Below are 14,327 nucleotides of genomic sequence, written 5' to 3'. Positions count from 1 at the left end.
GATGCCCCCAGAGGAGGGCCTCCAGCCAATAGCGCCGACCGATTTTCATGACGCCGAGGCGTGTGGCCCGGAGAACGACGGGAACGTCACGGAATCGCGACGAGTGGTGTGTGTGACGTATGCGGTGCAGTGGAAACACTAGAACACCTGCTCCTTCAATGTGCCGCGTTCGCCGATGCTCGTCGCGATATGCTTGCGCCTCGTGCGCTGCAGTTTCAGCCGTACATGTGGCGCCATCTGGGAGGCGCAGCGGGAAAAAAGCGGCTGTTCCGATCAGACGCCGACGCTGTGCTCCTCTGAACTCGTCGTGACTCTTCGCAAGAACAAGCTAGAAATGCCTTGTAAAACACCCACTTCGTTTACTGTTGCGTTTATGGCCATCCCACATCTGAATTCGGGTACACTGCTTTATATTTGGGCTGCGCATTTGTGATGTCTTTTTTTTTCGAGACTGCGCAGTCATAGCACGACCTATCGCATGAATCGAGTGCAGGGGAAGCAAAAAGAACCACTGAGCTGTAAGTACAGATGGAGCTTTAAGAGCCACACTGTTTTGCACACATGCCTGACTCGACGCCCCAGGGCAAGTCTTCAAACATGACCCGCGATAATGAGCGAACGCGACGTCTGTCCGGCCTGCAGAAACGCTTTCCTATGACCTGCTGACCGTTTCTATCACCGCTTCCTGCTGTTCGCAGCGTTTCCTTCTGGGCAGTTTATCCTGCCGTAGACGCACACCACTGGTAGCAAAGCTCATAGCAACAGTGTTTTCTTGCTTGCTCGCTAGGCGTTCGATCTGGATTCCTACAAAAACCAAGAGGAACAAGCAAGTCGATTTACTGCTGCCTCGATACGTGCCATAATAGCTGCAAAAATGCCGCCGGGAAGCAGTTAAAGATTATGTTTTATCGTTTTTCCTGGAAATCATACGAGTGCAAAACGAAACAGCGCTGCCGAGAGCAGTACGGCGTGCAGGGTAAACAGGCCAGCGTGGAGAAGCGATACAGAAAACTGTCAAGTCAGAGCTGTGTACACAAAAAGTAAACAAATCTGCGCCGCACGCGCGAGTCTCAGGCACTGTCCGAGAACAAACTGCGCGAGCGACTACCATTGGCCTAATTTACAAAACAAGCACTGTATATACAAAGCAGCGTGTACAGTCTGCGTCACTCTTGTGCAGAGCGCTCGGGTGGTGCACTACCGTGCAAACAAATCCAGATCTTGTCGCAGCCGCTAGGTTCCAGAGGAAACACTTTAGCTGAAGTAATGCCAGATGTAACCGCAAACAAAGTAGACACGACCACTTTGCCGAGAAATCAGGGGCTGCTCTGTAATTTCGCTTTTTGTCACCAGGTACGCACTGCTCGAGCGCTCTACACAAGGGTGACGCGGACTGTACGTAGCACCCTGTCGCTAATAATCCCGCACGCGGCGCACTGCAAGCAGCCTGGGTGATGCACCCGGCCGCATATCGTCCGAAGTAATTCACGCGCTGAGCGTTCACGTCACTGCGCGCAATACCTGGCGATGAGCAAGAGGGATTTCAAGCTCGGTGTTTGTACCGAGTGCTCGAAACCAACAGACGGTGAAGAAAGGAGCCGTAAAAGAAATAAACTCGCCTCAAAACTGAGCCTGCACATATCTCGAAGGTGTTCGCGGAGATTGTAGCACAGAAAGGTTCACCGCACGCACGATACACAGGCTTAGGGTCGCAAAATCTGCGACCGCGCACCAAACCGTTGTTTTTAAAAACGCGTCAACATTTCCATTCGTCCGAAAGCTACATCATCACGCGCTGATGATGTTAATCAAGCCGGTCATGCATGCTGTTCTTTCCGGAGACTGCGCTCAAGAGCGACCCCGCCGTCGTTTGGACCGAGCGAGCGAGAAAGCAAAAAGAAACGGCGGTGGTGACCGAACCTGCTGGCGGATACCGACGACGCTTTCAGGGCGATGTTGTCTCCAGTGTGTTACCACGAAACTCACGTATACATGATGGCCCAATTCCCGACTTCTCTAGTTCTGCTTTCGCATACACGAAAAGGCAAGCACCAAACGCGAAAACTTGTTTTCGCGCGAATCTCTCGGTTCTTCTCGTGCCTCGCGATCGCAAATAGTTTAGTTTATTTTGACTACCTCTAGCCTTCAGGTGCGACCCGTGTTACTAAGAAAGTATGTGGTCTGCCCGCCCGCAGAATTATTTTTTTTTTCAAACACCTTTCCAATGGCTGTTTGGGTGTAAACTCCTAAAGAAGCGCCGCCAGCAGAAACGCTCGCGACAAGAGACGCACCCAAGGCGCCGGCGTACAAAAAGCGTGCCTGGCGGAGAACGGGCTGTGACTTGCATTGTTTTGCTTTTAGTTTATTTTGAAACGCAAACACGGTGTATGCGAATGTGCATGCGTCGCAAACACAACAGCGGCAGAAAGAAGCCCTCTACTGCGTCCTCTACTGCTTATAGGATATCGTAAAACTAAGATTTTTTTCCATTGCTTATGAATTTTCGGGCAGAGTCGAGCAATTATACATTCACAACTGTTTATTTTCATTACCGCTTTTCTATGTATGTGTTTTGGTTTGCTTCTTCTGCATGCATCAGCTATTTCAAAATTTCTAAATAAGGCTGAATTGTTTACATAATGCTGTCTTGTAATAATGAGTCAAAAGAAATACTACTTTACCCGCCGCGGTGGCTCAGTGGTTACGGCGCTCGGCTACTGATCCCGAGTTCTCGGGTTCGAACCCGACCGCGGCGGCTGTGTTTTTATGGAGGCAAAACGCTAAGGCGCCCGTGTGCTGTGCGATGTCAGTGCACGTTAAAGATCCCCAGATGGTAGAAATTATTCCAGAGCCCTCCACTACGGCACCTCTTTCTTCCTTCTTTCACTCCCTCCTTTATCCCTTCCCTTACGGTGCGGTTCAGGTGTCCGCTGATATATAAGGAAGGCACTGCGCCATTTCCTTTACAGAAAAAACCAATTATTATTATTAAGAAATACAACTGACATCCTGAAAACAGTTTATATAGTCACGACGTAGGGATTTCAAAACCCGAAAAAAAAACACCTAAATGATTGTCAGGGAAGGTCGAATTTTTATGTGTGCTATGAACGCATGTTGCTTACGATAATAATAATAATAATAATAATAATAATAATAATAATAATAATAATAATAATAATAATAATAATAATAATAATAATAATAATAATAATAATAATAATAATTGGTTTTTGGGGCAAGGAAATGGCGCAGTATATGTCTCATATATCATTGGATACCTGAACCGCGCCGTGAGGGAAGGGATAAAGGAGGGAGTGAAAGAAGAAAGGAAGAAAGAGGTGCCGTAGGGGAGGGCTCCGGAATAATTTCGACCACCTGGGGATCTTTAACGTGCACTGACATCGCACAGCACACGAGCGCCTTAGCGTTTTTCCTCCATAAAAACGCAGCCGCCGCGGTCGGGTTCGAACCCGCTTGCAAAACTTTGAAATCTTGAAAGCTTTCCTTTTACAGAATCACGATTAGTCACTGCAGGGGCTGATAAACACCAAATCACATCTTTAAAGTTGTTGCGCTGGGAGCCCACATTCGGATACAACTTAAGAACATGCAGTGGCTCTTCCCCGTCATAGGACCCCCTTCCAGCCAATGACGCAGGCCGATTCTCATGTCCTTGCATTGTCAAGCTAGCAGGGTCATGAAAATTGTCCGGCGCCAGTGGCTGGAAGGGGGTACTTTGACGGGGAAAAGCCGCTGCGGTGTTGAGTTGTATCCGACTATAGTATTGTCGCGGCCTATGCTCGGGGCCTACATTCGTTTACAGCGAGCTCAGATGTCCGCACTACTACTGACTAGCCCCTGCGCGCAGCAGCAGAAAAAAAAAAGTGCGAGCCTGCCAGGATTCGAACCTGGAATCTTCTGATCCGTAGTCAGACGCGTTATCCGTTGCGCCACAGGCCCAGACGTGCGGCTCCTTGCAAGTTTACACCATGCTGTGTAATGCCGGAAACAGTAGCTTGTGCGCGCTGGTACGTGAAGCTTCACACTTGATTCAAAGCATAGCATGAATAATGTGAACAGCTCAAGGACGAAGTGGCAGACGCCCCTCAAAGGTTGCTCTCCAGCCAATGGCGTAGACCAAATCTCAAGGCGTCGCGGTTAATCCCCTTAGACATGCTAGTGTGACATAGCAGGGGATGGCGGATGAAAGGGCATTAACCATTAACCTCGGATGGTGGTAGTGGTTTTTTGTTAAAGTAGTACTAAAAAGGAAAGAAAAGATTTTTGCTAGCCCCGGCATCTGCCATCGATTTACTGAAGCACTTGAGCTGAAGCAGCGGAAATAAAGAATAGCAGGCAGAATGGAGAAATGAAATGAAAAAGGTGAGGGGACAGGAAGAAAGGATAGGAGTAAAGGTAATATACACAAACTATTTACACAATAAGAAATGTGTCCATGTTGTGCGCGTGTTTAGTTCATGTTGGAGCAATAAAAGCACGCGCACAGCACTATGTTGGTGGTGGTGGTGAAAATATTTATTAATCATAGAGAGAGGTGTTGGGGGTTGTGACCTGAAGGGTCACGCCCTCACGGCATTTTCCTCGTTGGAAAACCACTAGGTGGGATGCCCAGCGCTATACCGCCTCGTGCGCTGGTATGGTGGCGCCACTGCTCCAGAACAAGTGGCGTCACCTCACGCGCGGCGCGCGCGGAAAGCGGCTGTTCGCTGTCGTGTGAGGCAGCGGAAGGAGTCGCGCGTGAGGTGGCGCCACTTCGATGGCAGATGCCGGGGCAAGCAAAAATATTTTCTTTCCTTTTTACTACTACTTTAACAAAAAACCACTACCACCATCCGAGGTTAATGGTTAATGCCCTTTCATCCGCCATCCCCTGCTATGTCACACTAGCATGTCTAAGGGGATTAACCGCGACGCCTTGAGATTTGGTCTACGCCATTGGCTGGAGAGCATCCTTTGAGGGGCGTCTGCCACTTCGTCCTTGAGCTGTTCACATTATTCATGCTATGCTTTGAATCAAGTGTGAAGCTTCACGTACCAGCGCGCACAAGCTACTGTTTCCGGCATTACACAGCATGGTGTAAACTTGGAAGGCGCCGCACGTCTGGGCCTGTGGCGCAACGGATAACGCGTCTGACTACGGATCCGAAGATTCCAGGTTCGAATCCTGGCAGGCTCGCACTTTTTTTTTCTGCTGCTGCGCGCAGGGGCTAGTCAGTAGTAGTGCGGACATCTGAGCTCGCTGTAAACGAATGTAGGCCCCGAGCATAGGCCGCGACAATACTATAGTCGGATACAACTCAACACCGCAGCGGCTTTTCCCCGTCAAAGTACCCCCTTCCAGCCACTGGCGCCGGACAATTTTCATGACCCTGCTAGCTTGACAATGCAAGGACATGAGAATCGGCCTGCGTCATTGGCTGGAAGGGGGTCCTATGACGGGGAAGAGCCACTGCATGTTCTTAAGTTGTATCCGAATGTGGGCTCCCAGCGCAACAACTTTAAAGATGTGATTTGGTGTTTATCAGCCCCTGCAGTGACTAATCGTGATTCTGTCAAAGGAAAAGCTTTCAAGATTTCAAATTTTTGCAAGTGGGTTCGAACCCAACCGCGGCGGCTGCGTTTTTATGGAGGAAAAACGCTAAGGCGCTCGTGTGCTGTGCGATGTCAGTGCACGTTAAAGATCCCCAGGTGGTCGAAATTATTCGGGAGCCCTCCCCTACGGCACCTCTTTCTTCCTTTCTTCTTTCACTTCCTCGTTTATCCCTTTAATTACGGCGCGGTTCAGGTGTCCAATGATATATGAGACAGATACTGCGCCATTTCCTTCCCCAAAAACCAATTATTATTATTATTATTATTATTATTATTATTATTATTATTATTATTATTATTATTATTATTATAAGCAACATGCGTTCATAGCACACAAAAATTCGACCTTCCCTGACAATCATTTAAGTGTTTTTTTTTCGGATTTTGAAATCACTACGTCGTGACTATATAAACTGTTTTCGGGATGTCAGTTTTATTTCTTAATAATAATAATTGGTTTTTTGGGTAAAGGAAATGGCGCAGTGCCTTCCTCATATATCAGCGGACACCTGAACCGCACTGTAAGGGAAGGGATAAAGGAGGGAGTGAAAGAAGGAAGAAAGAGGTGCCGTAGTGGAGGGCTCTGGAATAATTTCTACCACCTGGGGATCTTTAATGTGCACTGACACTGCACAGCACACGGGTGCCTTAGCGTTTTGCCTCCATAAAAACACAGCCGCCACGGTCGGGTTTGAACCCGAGAACTCCGGATCAGTAGCCGAGCGCCCTAACCACTGAGCCACCGCGGCGGGTAAAGTAGTATTTATTTTGACTCATTTTTACAAGACATCATTATGTAAACAATTCAGCCTTTTTTAGAACTTTTGAAAGATCTGATGCATGCAGAAGAAGCAAACCAAAACACATACATGGAAAAGCGCTAATGAAAATAAACAGTTGTGAATGTATAATTGCTCAACTCTGCCCGAAAATTCATAAGCAATGGAAAAAAATCATAGTTTTATGATATCCTATAAGCAGTAGAGGACGCTAACACACAGGGGAAAGCTCACTATGGATGAAGTTTTGCAAAAACAACCTCTGTTGAACTGGCATTCAACACTGCATGCAACAATCATGGGCATATTGTGTTGAAAACACTGTTCAGCTGTAATTATCATAGTGTGGGGAATTTCTGCATTGAAAAGGTTTTATTTGCAAAGGCACCACATTCACTGGCAGGTGCCAACTTGGATGCACAGACTTGATGAGAAAGGGAAGGTCAGACAAAGATGCTACCATATCTCTTTAAGGAATGCAGTTAAACAAGTCCCACGAATGTAAATCCTCCATTCATTTGAAGGTCACATGCAATATCACAGCTAGTCAGTCTTTTCTTGTTGCAAAGTATGCGACTATCATATTTCTAGGCAAAATCTATTTGTTTCATCATTTATTCTAGCTGAAATATGCAAGAAAGCAACTTTTTTACATCATCAGCCAAGTAATTGAGGTCGCCTGACTAATGATGACATTAGGGTATCTGGTTTCTTCGAAAAGTTGAAGAACAGGCCGACTGAACGCAACGATTTTACTCCCTTTGGAAGTCATTGTTCTCATTTGCTGCATGTGATGGCACAGCTCACTCCATAAATAATCAGTAAACTGAATGCAGTGGAACAAGGTAGTGAATGGTACAAACCTTAGATAAAAAAAGCACAAGGCCGCCTGTCCTTGTGCTCTTCCCATAGATGTTTGTGTTGCACGATCCCTTAATTAAAAATTCCCGACCAACTTGCCCAGCAACGTGTACTCTTGAACACAGAAACGAATTTTTTAACTGCAGATCCAAGAAACTTGTGGTTAGCAGCAGCTAGCATCCACCCAAGCGCAGCCATAAGGCACTTGGTGTCTTCCCCTAAACCTTGGGAGATTCCCCTAAACATTTAACCAACACTGCTCTCACTTCGAGTTACTGATCAATCCGCTCGCGCCCTACCATAAGCTTGCCATCTCGGTTAGCTCAGTTGGTAGAACGACTGCTCTGGTGAAGCGGTGGTCCCAGGCTCGAACCCCGGATCAGGCCAAAATTATTTTAACTACGAAGTTTCTGAGAAAGCTGTGTAGTTTTCCTTTGTAGCCATATGACTGCGTTTGGATGGATGCCAATAAGTAATTACTCCCTTATAAAAAATCTACTCCACCTTGGGGGATTCCTCTAAACATTTGACCAATCATTTGTAGCTGTTTTTTTTTTCATTTAAAATATACTGTGGTTGCAAACTGCATCAAGACATCAATGCAATGCCATGACAACTCATAAGAGCATCATTCACCCAAGATACAGTGATGCTGAAAACATAGGATTCTAGCCACTAGATACAGCATTATCTTTGCATCCATCCCTCTTTACGCCACATGCATACCTCTATGAAGTGTGTTGTGTCAAAAAGCAACTAAACAGGTACCAGGTCAACAACACAAATAAATGGTTGAACGTTCACTGCCAAGATCATAACTGCTAGTGTGAAAGAGTAACATAGGTGCATAAGTGATGGTACTTTTGAACAAAATAAGCAAACAGAATTGTGCCAGAAGAGATTTCACATGCTTGAACTAGTAGGGAAATGAAACTTTAGCAAGAAATTGAAAGGGAAAGCCAATTTATGAGATTAAGAGGTGTGCGGGGATGAGGCGGCCGCAGCTGGCAATGGACAGGATTAATTGGAAAGACATGGGAGAGGCCTTTGCCTTGCAGTGGGCATAGTCAGGCTGATGATGATGAGCCAAGAAATGAAATTTGGAGGCTGCGACCAATCACTATTCAAGAGTACTGTTATGTTATTTAGACGTACACAGTATAAGTCCAGCACGAACAAAATCTCAGAACCCAAGCATTCTGCACACTCTGCTTCACCTGAAGTAGCTGAGAATATGAACATCCATCTCTGATCAGCAGTGAACAGCTTTCGCCAAATTTTTGCTGCTATAGCACACTTTCTTTAAACAAACTCAACAGCTGTCATACAAAGTACATCTATAGCTGCAGGTATGTCATTTCTGGCAGCTATGTGTGGGCCTGCCCTCATTTGATTAAAAAAACTAGCTTTGCAAAATGAACTCTATTGCATGCAGTTTTCACCGCACAACATGCAAGAGAAGGTGAAACTATAAACAGGTGTTTACCCTTTCATTATGGAAAAAAAAAGCAAGACATGCAAGTAATGCCTCAAAACAACTTTAAAATTTTCCTGTGAAGCTACCTAGTTCAGGGCATCATTAAATCGCCCTGGAAACTTTTGCTGGGCCAGAAAAATGTAAATGCATTCACTGCAATGCTACATAAAATACAGCACTGCAATGTTGCTATTTGCAAGCCCATTTCACTCAGAAGCAACTGTTTGTTTACTATGCCATCACAAGTTCTACACAGCAAATAGCAACCTATAAATGTAGCTTTACAGCACCAGGTTATCCCAACTTCTAGTGCTTTGTTACCAGCCTAAAACATACTGTGTAAATCGCCGTTGTCAAGTAAATTGAGCCTACTGCAGGACAAAGGCCTCTCCCAATGACCTTCAGTGCCCTCGCCCACTGCCATAGCTTGTACGCCCAACTACAGTTTTCCGACAATGGCTGTTAAATATGCTTCAATATTGGCCCCTTACTAATTTCTTCCCTAATTTTTCTATGTCTTACGCAGCAAGTTTGTCGTGCCAATCTGTGTGCACAGCATTAGTGAAGTTTATTTTGTATTTTTTGTTCGCATTGTTTTTGTTACTTCCCTCTCTTCAGATTTCCCTCTTCTAAAGCCACTATTGTCCGTTACAATGTAATTTTACCACTTCTGAGATTTTTCCTACTGTCCACCCTAATGCTGCAGTAGCAAGGGTCTAATACAAAAAATTAATAAACAAATAATTGCTCCCTTTTATCATCAAAGACGTGGCTATATTATTCCACCAAACTCCCCAGGCTCCTATTCGATCCGACTCTCAAATGCACTTCATTGTGCTGCAGCTGTACACAACCGTATTTTGCGGCTCAGTGAAAAACACACACAACAGATTTCAGTGAGCGAAGCTCACCTCAGCAAACAGGCCTTTATTCTATTTTATCACATTTACAGCTACATGCAGCTGATGCATCTGACAGGCTGGATTTTTCTACAAGCTAAGCAAAAGTGAGGACCTTCAGCCATTGCTACTTGTAGAGACTTCTGCAGCTGCCTTGGGTGCCTCTTGCTCACCGCGCTTGCGCTTGTAGTCATTGAGAGCCGCTTTAATGGCATCTTCAGCAAGCACTGAAAAGACAGCACACATGATCCCTCAAAGTTTTAATGTCTGCTCCATCACATCACCTGTAAAGTGTCACTGCAATTTATGAATAAACAGCATGCACGTGTACAGCAGAGGACAAACAGATATGATATTTTTAATTTTTTCTGTCTAAATTCATAACATACAGCCAATAACTACCAGATCCATTTTTCTGAACATATTGTTGTCTAACAAAACACTTTCCTTCCACTAGGCACCTTTAGAGGCATAATTCTTTGTTTTAGCCAGTTTTCCCACATTCGTCCTTTTGTAGCCATTTTCCATTGCCTTCATTTTTCAACAGCTTGTCATTTTTTAGGGACGTATTGTGCAACAATATTATAACACATTTTTATAAGCAATCGGCACAGTACGATGTGGACGCAACTTAGCAGACTGTTCAAATAGCAATCATCCACGGCCATCACTCTAAGATGGAATAGCACCAGCCATCCATACAGTTCACAGTAGCTTTGAATGGATATTGATTCACAGGAGGCATGGTTACTCTATTTTCCTCGGGATGCTCCTGACCAAGCAAGTTGTCGAAAACTTGGTTGATGGATCCTTTAATGCCACTGTTTGTGCGGACCAAGAGAACCCTCGACTGTATACTGTCGATATTTCTGAGGATCTGTCCCTGTTATCTAGTTCTAAAATGGCACCAATGACTGAGAGGTCGTTTCAGATTTGCTGGGCTAAAAGCAAGAGGCCAGACCAGAACCCATGCACTAGTAAGAAGAATCAGGCTGCCAAGATGACGAGGGCAAATAAATATGTAGGGTGGACAGGCGCCCAATTTAACAGAGTGATTTAGTCAGATGAATCTAAGCTTATGTTGTTTAGGAGCAACGAGAGTCAGTATATATGTTACCCCAAATGCACTAGGCATGATTCTTATGAACTTTCCACTTTAAAGATTAAAGGTAGAAACTTAAAGGGCACGAGGCCATTTCCCCACTTATGGAATTGATCCCTGATGCCAAATTCAAGGTACCATGACAAACAAAGTTTATGAGGAACTTGTCCAGAATGTTATGCTTCCGTCAGCATACAACAATTTTGGGTTTGCCTGTATGTTTTAGCAGGACAACTACATGAAGCACTCCTCTATACTTGGGAAAAAATTATACAACATCAGGACCACAGACCTTATGGAGTGTCTGAGCTGGACTCCAGGCCTTAATTCAATTCAACATGTTTGACAGGACTAGGCCTCTGTCTGAGGCACATGAAGGCCAACAGCGCCGGTGAGAAATTCGACCACCTTCACCAAGAGTAGGCAAACATAGTCCAGAAGGTCATTGACAGTTACCTATAATTCATGTCTTGCTGCTGTCAAGAAGTCATCAATCCAAAGGACTTCCCAACGAAGTGCTGTGTTAAGCTACTGCCAACAGTCATTCTTCTATCTGATGTTCTATTTTCTGATAAAACCCCTGATTATCACCCATAACTTTATGCTCCGCTGAAATAATTTTTTCAGTAAATTTACTCTGATAACAAATTGTGGGCTAAACAGTTAATATTTAATTCTACCATTTCAAAAACATCAATTCTTTTCTTTCCATATAGATCACACACAAGTGTTAGTGCACTAAAAAAGTTAGACTTGAAACTAAAATATCATATCTTTTTGTTGGATACTATATATCAGTATCAGAGTAAAGCAAACAGGCTACAGATCCTGACAGATCTGGTTGACCTTCAGGCCATGATGCGTTCACATGAGCAATTTTAGAGCCTCATTTCCCCTTTCAGAATGTTTAAATGTGGCTGTGTCAGAATCGAGAGTGCCACAGAATGAGAATGTGTGCTACACACAAATAACAAACTCTTTTTACTTACTTGAGCAATGCAGCTTGACAGGCGGTAGGCTCAGCTCTTTGGCAATATCTGTATTCTTTATCTTCATTGCATCAGACACCTGCAACAGCAGAACAGCAACAGCAACAGCAGAACATGGCTATTTAATGGCCAAATTCCTACACAGAACCCTCGCACAGTACTCGGCAACTCAGAGCGTTGCTTAGCACTAAGCACTGTTTGTGAGCACTGAAGGCATGTGACAAAGTACAAATAACATCAACAGTGCCTCACTCACCTTTGAACAATTTAATAGCATTATTACACGACCAACACTACTCTTATTTTTATTGTGGACAAAATCATATCCCGGATACCAAGATTCAACAGTACAATGCTAACACAACCCTGTCAAGAAGAATGACTATCATTTAATCACTTACATTTTTTCCCTTGATCCATTCCGTCGCAAGGGAGCTGGATGCAATGGCTGACCCACAGCCAAATGTCTTGAACTTGGCATCAACAATTTTGCCATTATCATCCACCTTGATCTAGAGCAAATTAGAAAAGTCATGCACACATGTTAATTTAGACAGCTTATGAAATCCAAACAACTCAACATGTTTGTTAAATTTTTTTCAATTTTCAAGCTAGTGTCATTACTTTTCATTGTGTATAACCCCCTCGGGCACTATGTCCACATAAGTGGATGCAATCAGAAAACTATCAAATCATGCCTAACCAAGGCACAATTTTCATAAACGTAGAAGCAGTACAATGCACTAAGGTCTGAAAAATCTTGTGTGGAAAGATACCGAGTCCAGACGCATTCAAAATGAATGCAGGAATCCTTTTCCTTTTTTAAATGGATGGCTCAGCGTTTTACGGCAGCCCTGGAATGGCTCCAGAGAGTATCAATTTTCATTCAATTGTTTTGTCCATATAAAAGCCAAAGTGACTAAAATGTTGACTGCTTACATAATAGCCTATTATATCAGGACTCCAGGAGTAAGCGAGAAGTATAACTGAGACCTTGAAAATGGTGCTGTCATGATTTGAGGACCCAGCAGACACTGCATAATAATCAGGGAAGGCTGGAATTTTTTCTGTATAAATCTGGCGTGCTCCTTACAAAAACCTGGATTTTCAAAATTGTGCCTCGACTGGACCATAATTAATTCATGGCCAAAGGAAATAAATAGGGTGTATTTTATGGTGCTCCATCTTGACGAAGTTTGGCATGAAGTATCAGATGCATTTCCGGGCTGAGACTCCAAATGCTTATAATACTAAATGGCTGAAGAACTTTCCGAATGTTCATGTCACTTCTTCTTTCGTCTTTTGTTGAGCTACAGTTTCTTCATGTTCATATCGAGTTAATAAAAATGTGTTCAATGTTCCCGCCACATGCTGCTTAATTTTAAGCTGAATGTAACGAAATGAAATACATGACGTACCACCAAACCCTCACGTCTTTTTAGTACCTGTAAATTGTCTAAACGCGTCACAACAGCACACAGCACAACAGAAAATTAAATGCAAATTCTTTAGCGTATTTTTCTGCCCAGAAAAACGCGCCATCAGCCTTTATTTATATATATATATATATATATATATATATATATATATATATATATATATATATATATATATATATATATATATATATATATATATATATATATATATATATATATATATATATATATATATAAAACATATAAGGAAAGCCCACCTGCAATTTCATGACATCGCCGCAGGCCGGCGCGCCGACAAGACCGGTGCCGACATTCTTATCATCCTTGTTCAGCGATCCAACGTTGCGAGGATTTTCGTAGTGGTCGATAACCTACCATCCAAAGACAGCTGATGAGTTGGAGCGTCATAAGATAAATCACGCGCGTAACAATAGGTCGAGAGAATCAATGTCATCAGTTTACTCTGGCAAGGGGGCAACACGCGCACGCACTGGCACGAAGTAACGGAACTTCGCCGGCACATATCGGCGAAGTAGATTTCGCTGTCAGCGAATCAATGCAAAAGTAAATATAACTAAAAGTCCACCCGACAACACGCACTCCCCTCTGTCATTGAAAGTCGTCCGATCATCTGCGTCTTTTATGTTTAACTAGACATTCGGATCGATGTCGGTCATGGTCTCGCCATCCTTCTAGCCTGATCGTGTATGCGATATTTCCCTAGTGAAAGTTGTGCGAATGAGCTTGACAACCTAGCTCTCACGACTGAAAAAGGGTTACATTTAGCTTCAAACACTGGTGCGGCCATTCACCAGCAGTGATATTTGCTCGGCCAGTTAAAATACAAAATTTACAACGCAATGCGTTGTTAAGGAATGCACACGGGTAACGCGTATGTATATGTAAGTACGGGCACTTGCCTTCTCGTGGTAGCTTGCGGAGGGGACAACGGCTAATGTCTTCCTTGCCGGCGACAGGGACCTATGCAGAGTTCGCAGAAGCATCATGCGGCTCAGACCGCGATCGTCTTAACGGTAAAAATTTTTTTCCTTGCACCGACTGTATACCTGATACTTCCTTACGGCTCCGTCGTCGTACACACGATCCAAGTCGCACATCCAAAACGATCAAAGCGCGCATGCGTGCTTCATGATGATGATGGCAT

The 14,327-nt window shown here is 44.1% G+C and overlaps 1 protein-coding gene and 2 non-coding genes across 3 annotated transcripts; 1 reads left to right on the top strand and 2 right to left on the bottom strand.

The window, feature by feature from the left end:
- Nucleotides 1–3,890: 3,890 nt before the first annotated feature.
- TRNAR-ACG (transfer RNA arginine (anticodon ACG)) lies at nucleotides 3,891–3,963 on the bottom strand. The gene has a single exon. It is a non-coding gene; the product is annotated as a tRNA-Arg (tRNA).
- Nucleotides 3,964–5,127: 1,164 nt separating this feature from the next.
- TRNAR-ACG (transfer RNA arginine (anticodon ACG)) lies at nucleotides 5,128–5,200 on the top strand. Its single transcript has one exon. It is a non-coding gene; the product is annotated as a tRNA-Arg (tRNA).
- Nucleotides 5,201–9,624: 4,424 nt separating this feature from the next.
- Nucleotides 9,625–14,293, bottom strand: IscU (Iron-sulfur cluster assembly enzyme). Its single transcript, XM_077632158.1, has 5 exons — nucleotides 14,083–14,293; nucleotides 13,420–13,533; nucleotides 12,125–12,235; nucleotides 11,724–11,802; nucleotides 9,625–9,859 (listed from the first exon to the last, which is right to left on the bottom strand). The coding sequence occupies exons 1-5, from the start codon at nucleotides 14,167–14,169 to the stop codon at nucleotides 9,750–9,752; spliced, it is 501 nt and encodes a 166-aa protein (XP_077488284.1). The 5' UTR covers nucleotides 14,170–14,293; the 3' UTR covers nucleotides 9,625–9,749.
- Nucleotides 14,294–14,327: the final 34 nt, after the last annotated feature.

The sequence above is a fragment of the Amblyomma americanum genome, chromosome 7, assembly GCF_052857255.1.
Source record: "Amblyomma americanum isolate KBUSLIRL-KWMA chromosome 7, ASM5285725v1, whole genome shotgun sequence".
Lineage (NCBI taxonomy): Eukaryota > Metazoa > Arthropoda > Arachnida > Ixodida > Ixodidae > Amblyomma > Amblyomma americanum.
This window is presented reverse-complemented; position numbering and strand designations above follow the sequence as displayed.